A 14975-nucleotide genomic window follows, 5' to 3' on the forward strand; every position below is an offset into this window, starting at 1 on the left:
TTAGCATCTTGAATTTGGGTACTTGTAGGAATGTGTTTAGAATTGAAAGGTCCAGAATTGGTCTCCAGGCATTGTCCTTTCTGGGAACTAGAAAGAGTCTTGAGTGAAATCCTTGGCCTTGCTCTCGAGTAGGTACCAGTTGAATGGCTCTCATGTCCATGAGAGCTGTAATTTGTTTTTGTGCCTCTGCCCATTGATTTTGTGGCAGGTTTGGCATTCCTCTTTTCATTGGCAAGGTGTGAAAATGGAATCTGTATCCTCGTGAAATTATGTCTAGGACCCATTTGTCCTTTGTGACAATGTGCCAGTTGTCTGAAAAAAGTGCGAGTTTTCCTCCCAAGGGGGCTGCCAAGAGAGTGTTGCTTGGCCAGATGAGGTGCAAGTCATTGAGTTTGCCTTCTGGTAGATTGAGACCTGTCTTCTTCTCCCTTCTGTGTTGCAGTGCCCCATTGGCGAGGTTTGTACTGGGCCTTGTGGTTGTCCTCTGCCCCTTGGGCATCTGTATTTACCCCTCTGTGGTCTGTCTGTAGCTGGAAAGGACCAATTTTTTGTTGGCCAGTTTCTGCTGAAGCAAGGGGGCTGTACCTGTAGGAAATCTTTGACTGTCTGCATAGATTTTGCCTTATCCTCCATTTTCCTTAAGACTTCTTCTGCTTTAACTCGAAAAAGAACATCCTGCTGTAAGGGAGCATCTAGAAGTTTTGCTTTAACATGATCAGGAAGTGTTTGTTCCTTTAACCAAGCATGCCTACGTATAACAGACCCAGTGACAGCTGCTCTGCAGGAGGCCTCCAAAGAATCAAACCCGCATTGTAAGGTATGTTTGCCCACCTGTTCAGTGGCATGCAACAGATCCTGCATTTCTTTCAATTCAGATTGTTGAGGGAGAGTGGTCATTTTTTGCTTTAACTGAGAGATTAGAAATTGCTGATACTTAAGCATGTGAAATTGGCAATTTAGTGCCCTCATAGCTAGAGTGGCTGAGGTGTAAACTTTTTTCCCCCACCTGTCTAGTGCTCTGGAATCCCTCTCAGAAGGTACAGGATTTTTAGCCATAGAAGCCTTAGCCCCCTTGGGACCCTGGGAGATTGTCTCTGGGACAGCAACAGGGCTTTTGTAAAGAAATTTGTGGGAATCAGGCATTCTATAATATCTGTCAGGCTTAGCCGGAGCAGGAGGTAGAGAATCAGGGTTAAAACTGGATTCTAAGTAAACATCATCCACAATGCCTAAAACTGGTGGGATGGCAAGTGGTCTGTGTTGGGGGAGTAAAAGAAACTCTCGGAGCCTTTTCTTCGAGTCAGAGTAGTCCTGACCTTCCCAGTGAAAATGTTCCCTCATAGTGTGTAAAGTTTCCCCAAAGGAGTAGTCTTCAGGAGGAGAAGCTGAGGGAATGGAATCCTCAGCATCAGAATCTTCATAAGGGGAGAAGGAGTAATCTTGGTCCTCAGAGGAGTCTGAAGAAATGGACACTTGTTCAGAGGATGCATAATCTTCCTCTTGTCTAGGCCTTTTGTCAGGAGGGGGCTGGGAACCCCTGATTAAAGTGATCAAATCTTCAGCCATTTTGAGCATCTGTTTCTTAGGCATGGGGCCTTGTACAGGGGACTGAAGTGCAGTCTTTTTAGATTTAAAAGGAGTCTTCGTTTTAGAATACGATTTAATGGTGAGCGTCGTCGGTATGAGAACGCCTTCAGAAACCGATAGCGTTTCTGCAGCACCGACAATGTCGTCGGTAGGACCAAATGGCTGCGTCGGCCTGGTACATTCCGTCAAAATTTCTGAAGCGGTCTCGGGTTCCAGATCTACGGTAGTCAGGGGCTACGTCGGGGCCTCACTAAGGACCGGAGAACCGGAGACCGGACCAGCCGAGGCCTCGGAATCTGGCTTAGGCCTGGGTTGTTTGTCCTTATCCTTGCGTTTTTTGTGCACGCCGGTAGTCGGTTGCTCCGATGGCATGGTGTAGTTAAATTTCCTACCAAAGTAGTGTCGTGCGAAATCAAAGCGTCTTTTAATAGTACGCTTATTAAACCTAGCACAAAAATGACAACTAGTGACGTTGTGGTCTGGGCCTAGGCAAGGTATGCAAAAGGAATGAAAATCCTTATGAGGTATTTGCTTCCCACAAGAAATACAATTGGTAACTTTTTCTGACATCGGTCTGAGGCAAGAAAAGTTTCCCCAACAGGGTACTTAGCTTTATAGAAGACTTCGGTCTGAAATTCGAATTCGAAAATCTCAGTAGTCGGCCGACTGGCACTTGCGAACTGCTTCTGCTTCGGGCACCGCGCGGCAAGAAAGACTGGAGAAAATGGCGTCAGTTGCATTATATATACCCCTGGTGCACTGACGTCAGGGAAGAAGCGACAGCAACCGACGCCGGACCAAGACTTTGGAATTCCAGCCGACTGCGGGACCGCCTGACAACAGGATAACCCAAGTGTGATGACTGCAGCAGGGTAACACGATGAACATATATACTGTTATGGTAAGATTTTACACAACTATACTATGTCCTTCTGTTCTACTGCTGCAGTATTCTTAACATGAGGGAGAGTGCCAAAGCTCAGGCAGAAACTTGGGAGGAGGAAGGATCTGTACAGCTCCCTAGAAAGCCATGAAGAATAAAACCAGCTCTAGCTCTGGAAATTACATCTAACTAGTAGTGTTTGGTAAAAGTATGCACTGATATTCAGGTAGCTACCTCAAGAATGGAGTTAGTGTCCAACCCCTTAAAAAACACCAGAAGAAGCCACAGCCCTAGTAGAGTGAGGTTTAACAGAGAAAGGAAACTGTCTTAAGAAATAGCTTTAGAAATCCAAGAAGAAATAATCTGCTTGGAAACAGCCAATCCCAAAGACTTGGGATAAAAAGAAACAAAAAAGCTGATCAGATTTCCTGATAGCCTTAGTCTTATCCAAATAAAATCTGAGTTGTCTATGCACGTCTACGGTGTGTAGTACCTTCTCACTAGGAGATTGTGGAGAAGGGAAAAAAGTAGGTATATGAATAGACTGAGTGACAACTTATTCACCATCTTGGGCATAAAAGTAGGATTAGTACGCAAGGACACCCTGACCTTACAAAAAAAACAAAACAGGAGGGCAAGCCATATGGTCTTGAAGCTCAGACACCTGTCTGACTGAAGTAAGGGCCACCAAAAGAACAGTCTTCCAAGAGCAATGTTACAAGGAAGTTGAAGTCGCAGGATCAAAAGCAGCCAGAGTCAGTTTCTCCAAAACAAAAAATTCAGATCCCAGGGAGGAGGAACAGGCTTCCTGGGAGGTCGAATGTGAAGGACTCCTTTTAGAAATTATTTAGCCTCAAACCTAGAAGATAAAGGAGGACATAAAAGCAGACAAGCAGAGATAGCTGATAAGTGTGACTTCACAGAAGAATAAGCCAACACAGCAGTGAGCAATTCACACAAATAAGAATGAACCATGGGAACATCCAGAGTGTGGATCCAGATTACGAGAAAGACACCAAATGGAAAACATTGTCCCTTTGGATATGCAGGATTTCCTGGCCACCAGCAGAACCCAAGCATGTCCTCAGAGACAAGGTGTCTATAAGGAATCAAAATCCTATCACTCATACAGTCAGTTGAAAAGTGGACAGGTGAGGATGGCTTAGAAAACATTTGTCTTGTATGAGTAGGTCCACCCTGTGAGGTAACTTTGTCATGATTGTCCTTGGCTAAATGCAGAAAAGGGAACCAATGCTGTCTTGGCCAGTAGGGAGTCACCAGCAAGATTTTGAGTTTGTCCTGTTGAATCTTGAACAGAAGTTTCTGGATGAGAGAAAGGGGGGAAATGCAAACAGAAACCTCCCCTTCCAAGAGAAAGAGATGGTGTCCACCTTCCAAACCAGAGGGTTTGGGATTCTGGCAAAAACTGAGGAAGTTGTGTTCAGAGGGGAGGCAAAAAGATCTATTTGAGGAGTACTACACTTGTGGACAATGTCCAGAAACACAGCCCTGTGAAGTATTAATTCATGCCACATAATTTTGAGCTGAGGGAATATAAACTACCTGAAGAGTTGCATGATATTGAACCACAAGCACCCATACCATGACAGCAAGCCTGCAGCTAAGGTAATATTGTGTTACCACGTTTGTTTACATACCACTGGACTGTGGTGTTGTCTGTAAACACATTCAGAGGACCTGGAGAAAAAAGAGGATTCAAGTGGAGCTTGGCTAAGGGTAACATAGGGATGGTCGATGCCATAAATCCCAGAAGTCTCAGAAGCTCTCTGGCTGTGACAGAGGTCAGAGGAATAAGATTTTGAAATAGGCAATAAGAGTCAAAGCCTTTGGCAGAGGCAGGGATGTCAGCATGGGTACTGTCTGAATCCTACATCCTAGGAAAACATGATCTTGAGAAGATGTTAGAGATGACTTTTTGAAGTTTATTGTGAACCCCAGACTTTGGAAAAGAGTAACTGCAAACTGGAGATTTTGCAGTAAGATCTCTGGAGAGGATGCTTGAAATAGGAGATCATCTAGGAAAGAAAAAACTTGGATGTCTTGAAGCCTGCAAAAAGCAATCACAGTAGCTAGCCATTTGGTGAACACTCTTGGGGCAGTTGAAAGGCCAAAGGGCAAAGCAGAGAACTGAAAATCCCAAGAAGAAACAGAGAAATGTAAAACTTTCATGTAAAGGAGATGAACAGGTATGTGAAGGAAAGCATCCTTGATATCCAGAGTGGTCATGAAAGCCTGAAGAAGAAGTAACGGGAAAAGTTCAGAAAAGTATTTAGATGTGAAAGATCAAGAATGGGGCTCCAAGGACCCTCTTTTCTGTGTACCAGAAATATTCTTGAATAAAATGCTTTTCCCCCTTGATCCCGTGGAACCTGAATAATAGTTCTCTGTCTGGGAATAAATGCAACTGTTCCTGACATGGCTGAGGAATACCCATGAAAGGAGAAAGGGTTTTTCAAACCATAAAGTACCCTTTTTGAATTACTGAAAGAACCCATTAGTCCTGGGTAATGCTTGACGAAACTGGAAGAGAGAGAGACAGACAGACGAAGCGAAAGTGGAATGAAGCTGAGAGAAGAGTGATAGTTAGATGTTACCTACTTTGTCAGGAAAGGGCTGCTACTCTGCAGATTAAGCCTGAGTAGTCTTAGGTGGAGGAGCCCTCCTTCCACTTTTCTTACTTTTAGGAGGACGATGGGTCTGTCTCTGAACAAAAGCTGGCTTGGAAGGGTAAATCCTTTGGAACTTAGGCACAGGTGAAACTAAAAGATGTTTCAAGTCCTGTAATTCTTTGCCTTTCTCCTGCAAAGACTTGAACAAGTCAGCAGCAGTACCAGACAAGCCACTGCTGACTAAAGCAGCATCTAAAAAATTAGCTTTTACACCATCTAGTAGTGTTTGAAGCCTTAGCCAGGAATACCTTCTCAATACAGATCATGAAGCTCCAGCTCTAGATGAAGCTTCTGCTGCATCATAGCTGCACTTGATACAATGGAGAGCTACCTGAGAGGAAGCCCCTAACAAAGACAAGGCAGAAGTTTTCCCCTCAGAATCTGGAAAGTCAGAAATAGCTTGAGTAACCTGGAACAGGAGGTCCAAAACATATCTAGTCATATGAGTTTGGCAATTAATAGCACAAAAGGCAAGCATTGCAGAAGTATAGACCTTCCTTCCCAGTCTTTCCATTGTCCTTATTTCCTTATCAGAGGGAAGATGTTTAGTGATGGACAGTAATTTTGAAGGCTTATCTGAAGCCACAAAGACCACAGAAGGGCCAGCAGATGGTGACCACTTGTAAAAAAAAAATTGCAATCATCAGGCACTTTGTAGAAATGATCAGGCTTCTTAGGGGCAAGGGGCTGAGAATCAGGAGCCTGAGATGCTGAGGAAAAGGCAACCGGTAAAGCAGGTAAAACTGGAGGGGAAGGAGACGCCATTTGTAGGAGCTCATAATATCTTTTGCACACATCAGAAACTTGGGAGCAGTCCCACTTGAAGTACTCCCTCATCTTAGCAATAGTATCCCCAAAAGTAATCTCCTCAGTAGGAGATTCTGGGCTAGCAGATTCCTCTTCAGGAGAAGCATACTCTAGAAGTGATGGAATTTGGGTGGAATAGGCCAACGATTCCTCATTCATGGAAACCTCTTCATCAGAAGAATCCTACTTCCTTGCTCTCTTGTGAGGGGAAGATATCCAAGGAGGAGCAGAACAGAGACCCCCAAAGAAGGCTTCAGAGCCATAAGGGCATTAAATAAGCCCTGGGTGAAATTCTGCTGCTCACTTTGAGGGTCCCTAGAAGAAACATGCTTTGTCTTTTGCTCTTTTTTTAATTGGATGCATGCCTTTTGAAAAGTGGAAGGGTGTGATGTCGGCCTAATCTCTATAACTGTCATTTGTACTTCATCCATCAGAATTTGAGGACCCCCCCTCCCAGACCCTTCAGTAATAATGTCTTGATTTCCTCTGACAGTCCAAAATGGATGTGTGCATTGCCTCCAAGGACGTGCCTGTTTTCGGATCCATGGTGGCTTCTGAAGCGGTCCCAGCCAAAGAATACGACCCCAGAACTGGAAGAACCTCTAAGCTTTCACCAGCCTCGAGAGACACGCCTAATGTAGGAGGCGCAGTGGAAAACTCCAACCTTGGTTTTTTTGGCCTTTCTCTTCAGTGAAGACTCAATGTCAGGCCTAGAAGTTCCCTCAATAGCATCTTTCGCCAAAAGTTTAAGACACTGACTTTCCAAATAAATCGCAAGAGAACACAGACAACTACGTACAGTGTTAGGCTCAAAGGCCTGACAAATACTGCAATTTTTGTGATTGTGAGTAGGCCCTAAGCAAACAAGCACTGCTTATGACTATCTTTACGTGGAATTTGTCTCCCACGCTGGCACTTGTCTTTTCTGGATGACATGAAAAACCCACAGCAAAAAAAACAGCAGTACATAAGAAAAATACCCCCCCCCCCCCCCAATGCAACAGTTATCTGAATGGCTTGAAACACCAGCAAATGACTCGGGAGAGCAGACACGATCAAAAATGGCGTTTGGACTAGTGGCAGAGAAGTTCTCAGGATGGTATGTCCAGACATTGGTTTATGCCCTATGTATGCAAGGAGCATACATGCTATGTAAGGCGTACCTAGGTAGTAAAAGGCTTTGGTATACTCGCCAGATGTCAGGCCACCCTAGGCTAAAAGTCCCATATGTTAAGAATACTTCAACAGTAGAAACAGAAGGACAGATTGATATAAGCAATGAAGTGCAGCAAAATAATCAGCTAGAAGGTACACTAAAGGGGGAGGGCAACAAAAAATATTAAAAAGTAATGCAAATTGGGATTACATTATATAAGATTATACACTTTCCCTAACAGAATTTCAGCAGACTGGGCACATCTGCCCCATCAAGCAGTATTGTCTACTAAAATCAAGTGATAAAGTATGAAATGCATCTGAAATATCTTCATTAAGGAACATTCCTAATGTGTTTCACATTGGCTGAGTCACATAGCCAAGTCCAGAATTAATGTCTTTCCAAATGTTGTCCAATTCCCCAAATCAAGGTCAACAAAAGCCTGATGAAGGTGTGTACCAAAGACCAAGTGGCTATAGCATGAATCTCTATAACAAAGGCATTCTTAATGCAGGTACTGGAGGAAGACACTTCCTCTCTGGAGTAGACCTTGGCTAATGAGGGGCCCCCATAACTGCAAGTCCTAGAATTAAGAAAAAAAAATGCTACAACAGAACACTGAATATTGACAATCATGGCAATCACTGAAAGCTATTTTTTGCAGGGGGGAGACCCCCTCGCACCACTGCTTATATATACTAACTTCAAGTCTGTCATACCTTGGAGAAAGGGAACATTCAGATGCACAATGATCTTGAAATTAGTACACGTTGTCTCCACTTTTTGCATATTCTGTTTCACTACTCCTGGACTTGCAGAATTTAAAGTTTTTAATGCCAGTGAGCAGTTTGTTGACCGATGGCAAAAGTAAAGCAGCTGCCAATCCATTTGGAAACTGGAAGTTTGACCGTTGCAAATTCTTCCCTCCCTACAGCAAAGGACAGGGACAGCTGTCCAACTTCCTAAAAAAAAAAAACCATGTACATGATTCAGATAATCCTTGAGCTGCTGGTGCATGTCTACGGTCTGAAGGACTCCCTTCTACTTTACATCCTGCCACCAAGGAAACATTCATGAAGTGAGTCAGGGAAACAGCAGCATGGCCCATCCAGAACTGAATGTAACAAATGTACTGGTTACTGAGGTCCAGAATGACAAAAAAGATAAAGATCTTCAATACTCCAAGAATAAATTTGAAATAACCTGCTATCCCCTTCCAAACCAAGAACAGATAGGAGTAACATCTCCATTTCTCATTCAGTACAAGAAGGGCTAGATAGCACCTTTCAGTAGTTGAATCTGGGCCTGTCCCAAGAACTCCAGTGAAAAGGGCTGATCAGAATGCAAGCTCCCTTTGATAGATGATTAAAATCCGGGGCACACCGAAAGGTGCCTATACCTAGAAACTCAATGGTCTGTCTGTTGAGAGGTCACACAGCTTCATCAACTGCAGTTTGAAAGAATGCACTGTTACAGAACTGGGAATGTCAGATCTAATGACTGAAGTTCACAAGGCCTACATTGTGTGCAGGAAGTTTTGATGGAGTTTCATCTTCAATATTAGTGTGCTACTTTTGTTTTAAGATTTATTTTTTTACATACTTGGCAGTTTATTTTAGAAAGTTTTTTAAAGACATTTTTATTTTATAATTGGTGTGCATTTATATACATTTTTATAATGGAGAAGTGGAAGTGTAGCATGGAGGCATGCTTTTAACTTCTCAGGCATTTGTCCTTATTTTGATTGTGTGGATTTAGTACAGTTAAGTTGGGGGGGTGAAGAGGTAAAGCCACCATATATGGAGAGGTGCAGATGGACTGACCTCCCTTTTAAAAGTATTGTTTTTCCTTTGCATTTTTCCCATACTTGTATTCTGTGTTTCTGGTTCAATGTTGGTGTATAATCTGCAGTGTGACTTTTGTTAACTAGAGTACATCCCTTTATTCCTTATCCAAGATGTTTGACTAGGGTGAAGGACTGATCCATAATGAATCCATTTCAGCCACAGCTTAGAAGCACAACAGTGAAGAAACAAAGGACATATATACAGATTTAGAAAAAACAATTTAAGTGTAAAGTCCAGAGAGCAGCAAAGAAATGTTTCAAATGTTAGGCAAATGGAACAGTTCAAACAAAGACCAAATTAAATCAAGCCTGAGAATTAAAATACTTAAATTTTTATAAAGACACTATGTCCAGAACCAATGATCTGCACCAGGAAGACCCACCCTGATTAGGACCAGCTAGCCAGTGCAGTTCTGGCAGCAATCCCAGGAGGAAAACTGTCTACATATCGAACAGATGACAAGTAAATGATCAATAGTATCAAGTTGTGGACCACTCACTCCATCTGATCAAACAAAAACAGACTGGCTAAACAGCTTTGGGATGCAGCCTTCCAGGATTAGGAGCTGAGGGCAAGGTTTCCCCAGTTACAAAGTCATGGACTACGACCAGGGACTGGTTAAGGCTGGTGTCCTCCGATGTTGAGTGTAAGACGCAGAATCCATGGACTTACCTCAGGTAAGTTTATGCTAGGCCTGGTTTTTAAATGCTTGCCCTTGCAGTGATGCTTTGACTTTTGACTGGAGGTTGAAAGGAGAATCCTCCCACCAGTCTCCATGGAAAGATTTTTCAACAGCCAACATCTTTGCAAAGTGGGCTAACAACTTTTCCATCCTTTGATAATGAGTACCAAGGCTGAACTTTTAGAACTACTGACAACTGGCAACAACTGTGCTTCACCTTCTGGAGAATTCGTGGGTTTTGACTGGTGATTTGACAGCACACAGACAGCTGTTGTGAAGCTTAATCTAGTGACTGCAGGACTGTAACAATAACAGCTAGGACTGAGACAGGAACTATGCAAATAATAAGAAAGAAAATGGAATACTCTGGGGACAACTGGACATATGCAGCTTGGGATGTATCACCAAGAAGTGAGGAAGTCCCTCCCTGGGATTTTGCTGAAAAAAAAATACTGAATACTGACTGTTGAACAAGAAATAACTAAGCTAGGACTCATCAAGAAGGTTCCTCTACATCCGATATTGATTTTGCCAAGAGAAGCAATACACATGGGGGAAAAAACTACAGATGCAGCCATAAGAGTGCAATCTTCCACACCTCTTAAAAATGCAACTTAAAGGAGAAGAAAAAAAAGTGATACGAGGTAGCTTGGGAGAAGGAAAGATACAGATGGCTGTGCTGGATTAGACGTTGAAGTTTGCAGGAACTTCAAAAAAATCCCTGAGCAAAATTATCACAATTTTGAGAAGGATAGGGTGGGCTAGAGACTGCTGACCCACAAAGTGGCAAACATAACTTGGTATAGCCCTTCGAGGTCTGGATCTCATAAGTGGCCATATGAAAGTTTGAAGTCCTGGGGGGTGGGGGTGGGGTGCGTGTCTGGCTTCCTGTTTCTTAGCAGCATAGATATCCACTTTGACTAATATGAAAGGGATACTGCCTTCTCCTGTGTAGTAATCAGATGGTATTATGGAGCAGATGTCTGACTGTTGTTCCACATAGTCATCACTGACAGCTGTGCGCTTCAGTGGAATTGTGCTAGGAGCCTACTGCAAGGCAACCTCAAAGTATTTGCCAGAGGGCTGTGCTGTAGCAGACATTTGGGATGGGGGGGCTGAAAAAGCAGTACCTCAGAACTAACATCTTCAGACCTGGGATCCCAAAGGGAGTTGCCTGACTCTATGGTCTGCCCTGGCTTCTCCTGTTTTTCTACTTTATGAGGCGATGCACATGCAGCTTGTATGCAAATCCTGGGGCAAAGCAGTACTACCCAATATGGCCACAAGTTTCTATTTGTTATTTTTGTTAAGGTATACAGGACAGCCTTACTTCTGGCCCTGACAGTCTTGGGTGCGAATCCCTGGCATACATTGCAATTACCAACAGCATGTTCTAATCTTACACCACAAACATGCTGATCACGGAAATCTTTATATGGAACCTGATGTCTGCAATCACATCTACTAACTTTAATGTGGACAGACATGCCCTACACCACTGTGCTGGGAGTTGACTTCATAGACCTTTATGGCCATTGGGCAGCACAGTGGTGCAGGGATTAACATTGTTGTCTCACAGCAAGAGGTTCTCCAGTTCAATTCTTGACTGGGGTGCCTTCTGTGTGGAATCTGCATGTCCTCCCTGCATTCGCGTGGGTTTCCTCCGGGTACTCCAGTTTCCTCCCACATTCCAAAGACATGCTTCTAGAGCATTTCTCCCTGGGTGTCCACTGAAAATAGGTTCTGTCCTACTTGGTCTTTTCAGGTCAACAAATATTAAATAAATAAACTAAACACACAAATAAATACATGTAGATAATCCTTTTTTTAAGATGAAAACAGATGGCAGATGTTTCTATAGAAAAATTGAAACAGAAAGGCTTTCAGTGATGTACTTCTTTCCTCTGCTCTTCAGTTGAAGCGTGTACTAATGGACTCAAGCATTCTTTGTGCAGAACCGTGCACTTTGCACCATCCAACATGGCAAGAAGGAAATGGTACGGTCCAATGTCACAGTTAAATGAGTTATGTGAAGACATCTGACGTAAGATGACAGCAGTAAAGCTAAGAGGGAAGGACACTCAGCTCTGAAAGTCTGGACAGACATTGGACCTCAGTTTGTGGTAAAATTCCCTCAAGTTATGCCTGCAACTGTAATCCACATGAACATCAGATGATAACTGCAGAGTTAACCAAGACAATGCAAAGCAATAATGCAGCATTTGTTTAAAAGATATGATGTGAAAGCAACTTACAATGGCATTTCAAGAAAAAGAAAGCTGGAGTACTACCACATATGGCACACTCTGACAAAGAAGCACAGAAATTAATCATATATACTGACAAAAACTAGCAAATGATGTTAGCCACCTAGCGATGTGAATATTATCTCTAGATGGCTACCACTTGTGATGTGACACCCTGACCTGTGTGCAAAAAATGGAAAAAAGAGGTTGTGGTTGGATGGATGGATGGATGGATGGATGCTTATATGGATTAATCTCATTTTAAATCTGTTCATACACTCTCTTGAACAAGCCTGTCTCTGTTCTTGCTCTGAAGTGGTGACCAGTGATATTTCTGTTTTGGCAGTTACTGTGTTCTGCAGCTGCACTTACCTGTCTTTTAAGGACCAAGTGTTTTCCTTTCCAGTACTTGAGCATCTGAAGTGCCTGCAGTGTACTGACAATGTCTGCAGGGTTAACTGCAGTTTCCTGGCTGATCTCTGCAAATAAAAGGAAACAGTTTATTGAGGATCTTCTATGACAGTTTGATAAATACTCCCCCAAATATTTGCTTATGCTTTATACACTAGACAGAACCAGCAGCTGTCACAAAATGAAACATTACATGATGATTGTTCCATTATGTCAGTATGCATAAAATTAAAAAAACTCTGAACACCCACAGTGTGTTTTACTCAATATAGCTCATTACTTGCCTAAATGAAACCATTCAATCCTAAACAGTTTCTAGACTCCCTTAAATCCCTTTACTAGTAACCATTTTACAGAAGTTGCAATCCCAAAACAGACTGTTTTGGGTCACTTTTTCCTGCCTGTTAGGAGTTCCTATCTCTAAAATAGTTTGAGATATTCTCATGAAATGTTTTATACTTCAGTACTTGCTAAAATGTCTTTAGACTGCCCTCCTAGCTTCAAAGTCTAAGAAGCATATGCTGCCTGAATTTTAACAAAAACATTTTCATTTTTTTTGTCACAGATTTCAGAATTACTGACAAACTTCACTTTTAGAACGCAGAAAAGTATTCTTGAGGTCTGATGTTCCAACAACTCTGTATATGTTTTTGATGTAATATATATTACTTTGCTCTGAACAAGCCAGATAGTTCTACTTGATTTAAACTGAATGTTTTGGAAATCCTGCCTGCTTTTCAAATTTTAATGAGTATTATGACTTTAACGTGGACATACAAATAATCACATCACTTTAATGTTTTCAAGATTTTCTTATACAGAAATTCAGGACATGACATGCTAGTAATCTGCTCTGTGCTACATATTACATATACTAAATGTATGAAACACAAGAAAATTACATTTTAAATGTACTGTCAGTTTATACCTCTCAAAAATGTTAATGTCTAAAATAACAGACTATATATTTTTAAACACCTTTATTATCACATGTGACACTGAAAGACTTAGTCATATAAAAGTAATCAAACCACATTAACAAGTTCACATTTACCATTACACATCACATATATTTTGTACGGCCTATATTTTAAACGTCCTATAATCATTATAATACAGAAATTATTCAATTCCTGCCTTCTCTTAAACCTCATTCCTTATCCAAAACATATTTCTGCATATATTGTTCCCCCAGTTTCCATTTGAGAAACAGTATGTTGGGTTTGATGGAAGACCCAACACAATAAAGACAGAGTTCTGAGATGTATTGATTTTTTTGGCAGAATAAATACTATATGTATATGATTGTGGTAAAATAAATAGCATAAAACTGTATAGACAACCACCAATATATGGTTTCTCTGAGGCAGTTTGAAATTTTCTAGCAATATTTGAAGAAACATATGTTACGACACTCGGCTATAGACAGCACTTTTCTGTAATAAAGACACATGATCACCATCTTCACTTTGTGAGTGTCATTTCCTGTGTATCAACATTTAACAGGGGTGTGACAACAATTTGCAGTGAAAGAAAATGTCAACCTAACAAATACATATTTTTTACTTCTATGTAATGCTAAACTAAAGACAAGTTTTGGGTATGTGCACCATTCCCCGACCTGAGCAGTCATATATAGCAATGTCTTACACAAACATAATACAATGAAAATGAGCTGTGTATACTACCAAACCAAACTGCCTGTCTTGACAAATTTGAATCTCCATATACAAGTGAAGATCTCGATTACCATTCAATGCTTCTTAACAAAAATTTCAGGGAATTGTATTGACACACTAGTATATAGTGCATTTCCCACTGTCAGTCCGGCTTTAAGAAACAGCATGCAGCTCAAAGCTGAATTTAACACCCAGGTTGGGAGGGTGGCCTAATGGTTAAGGTGTTTGCCTTACAAACACAAGGTGTAGGGTTCGAGTCTCACAAGGGATAATTGGCAAGGCTTAAAATGGCTCGCAAGGGCAGTTAGCTTAGTACTAATCTATGAACCTATGAACACCATCACTCTTTCTCTCTCTTTTTTATGTGATGACATTATCTCCAATGAAGTTTATAAGACTTTTACCTCTGGTGTCATGACAACTCAGAATACAGGTATGTTCAAGACGCATACATTACATTGTCCACCCTGAAACAAAGTCAAATACTCACTGTCTTACATAAACCAAACATAAAAGAACTTTAAGAAGCAAGAGATTGCCCTTGTCAGTATCATTGTTTTTTTTTTCAATTAGCTTATTACAGGGAAAATAAACATGACTTTTATAGCCATGAGACAAATTCTTCTGTATCATCTGATCTACAGAAGGGACCCTTCTTAAGGAGTCCTATGGTTGGGTTTATCCTCTCCACCAATTCGCATCTAGCATCTTTTCTGGAAGTTCCTACATTTGGGAATGGATGCATATAGTACAGTTGTGTACCTACCATAAATGTAGATGTTCGAGTGTATTCATTGTTGCAGTCATTACACTTGGGTTATCCTGCTGGCAGGCGACCCAAGTTCCAAAGTCTTGGTCCGGCGTCGGTTGCTGTCGCCTCTTCCCTGACGTCAGTGCGCCAGGGGTATAAAGGTTGCAACCGACACCATTTTCTTCAGTTTTTCTTGCCCCAGATGTCAGGTGCCCCCAGATAGGAAGGCTGAAAAG

The 14975-nt window shown here is 41.8% G+C and overlaps 1 protein-coding gene across 2 annotated transcripts in view; it reads right to left on the reverse strand.

Moving 5' to 3' along the window:
- Positions 1-14975, reverse strand: part of KAT7 (lysine acetyltransferase 7) — a 609598-nt gene that overhangs the window by 11318 nt on the left and 583305 nt on the right. For both annotated transcript variants that reach the window (XM_044055078.1, XM_044055079.1), the window contains one exon: positions 12271-12377. In XM_044055078.1, coding sequence (XP_043911013.1) covers positions 12271-12377 — 107 coding nt within the window. The remainder of the gene's footprint in view (positions 1-12270; positions 12378-14975) is intronic.

This window comes from Protopterus annectens, chromosome 13.part0 (assembly GCF_019279795.1).
Source record: "Protopterus annectens isolate FY-2018-M chromosome 13.part0, PAN1.0, whole genome shotgun sequence".
Lineage (NCBI taxonomy): Eukaryota > Metazoa > Chordata > Ceratodontiformes > Protopteridae > Protopterus > Protopterus annectens.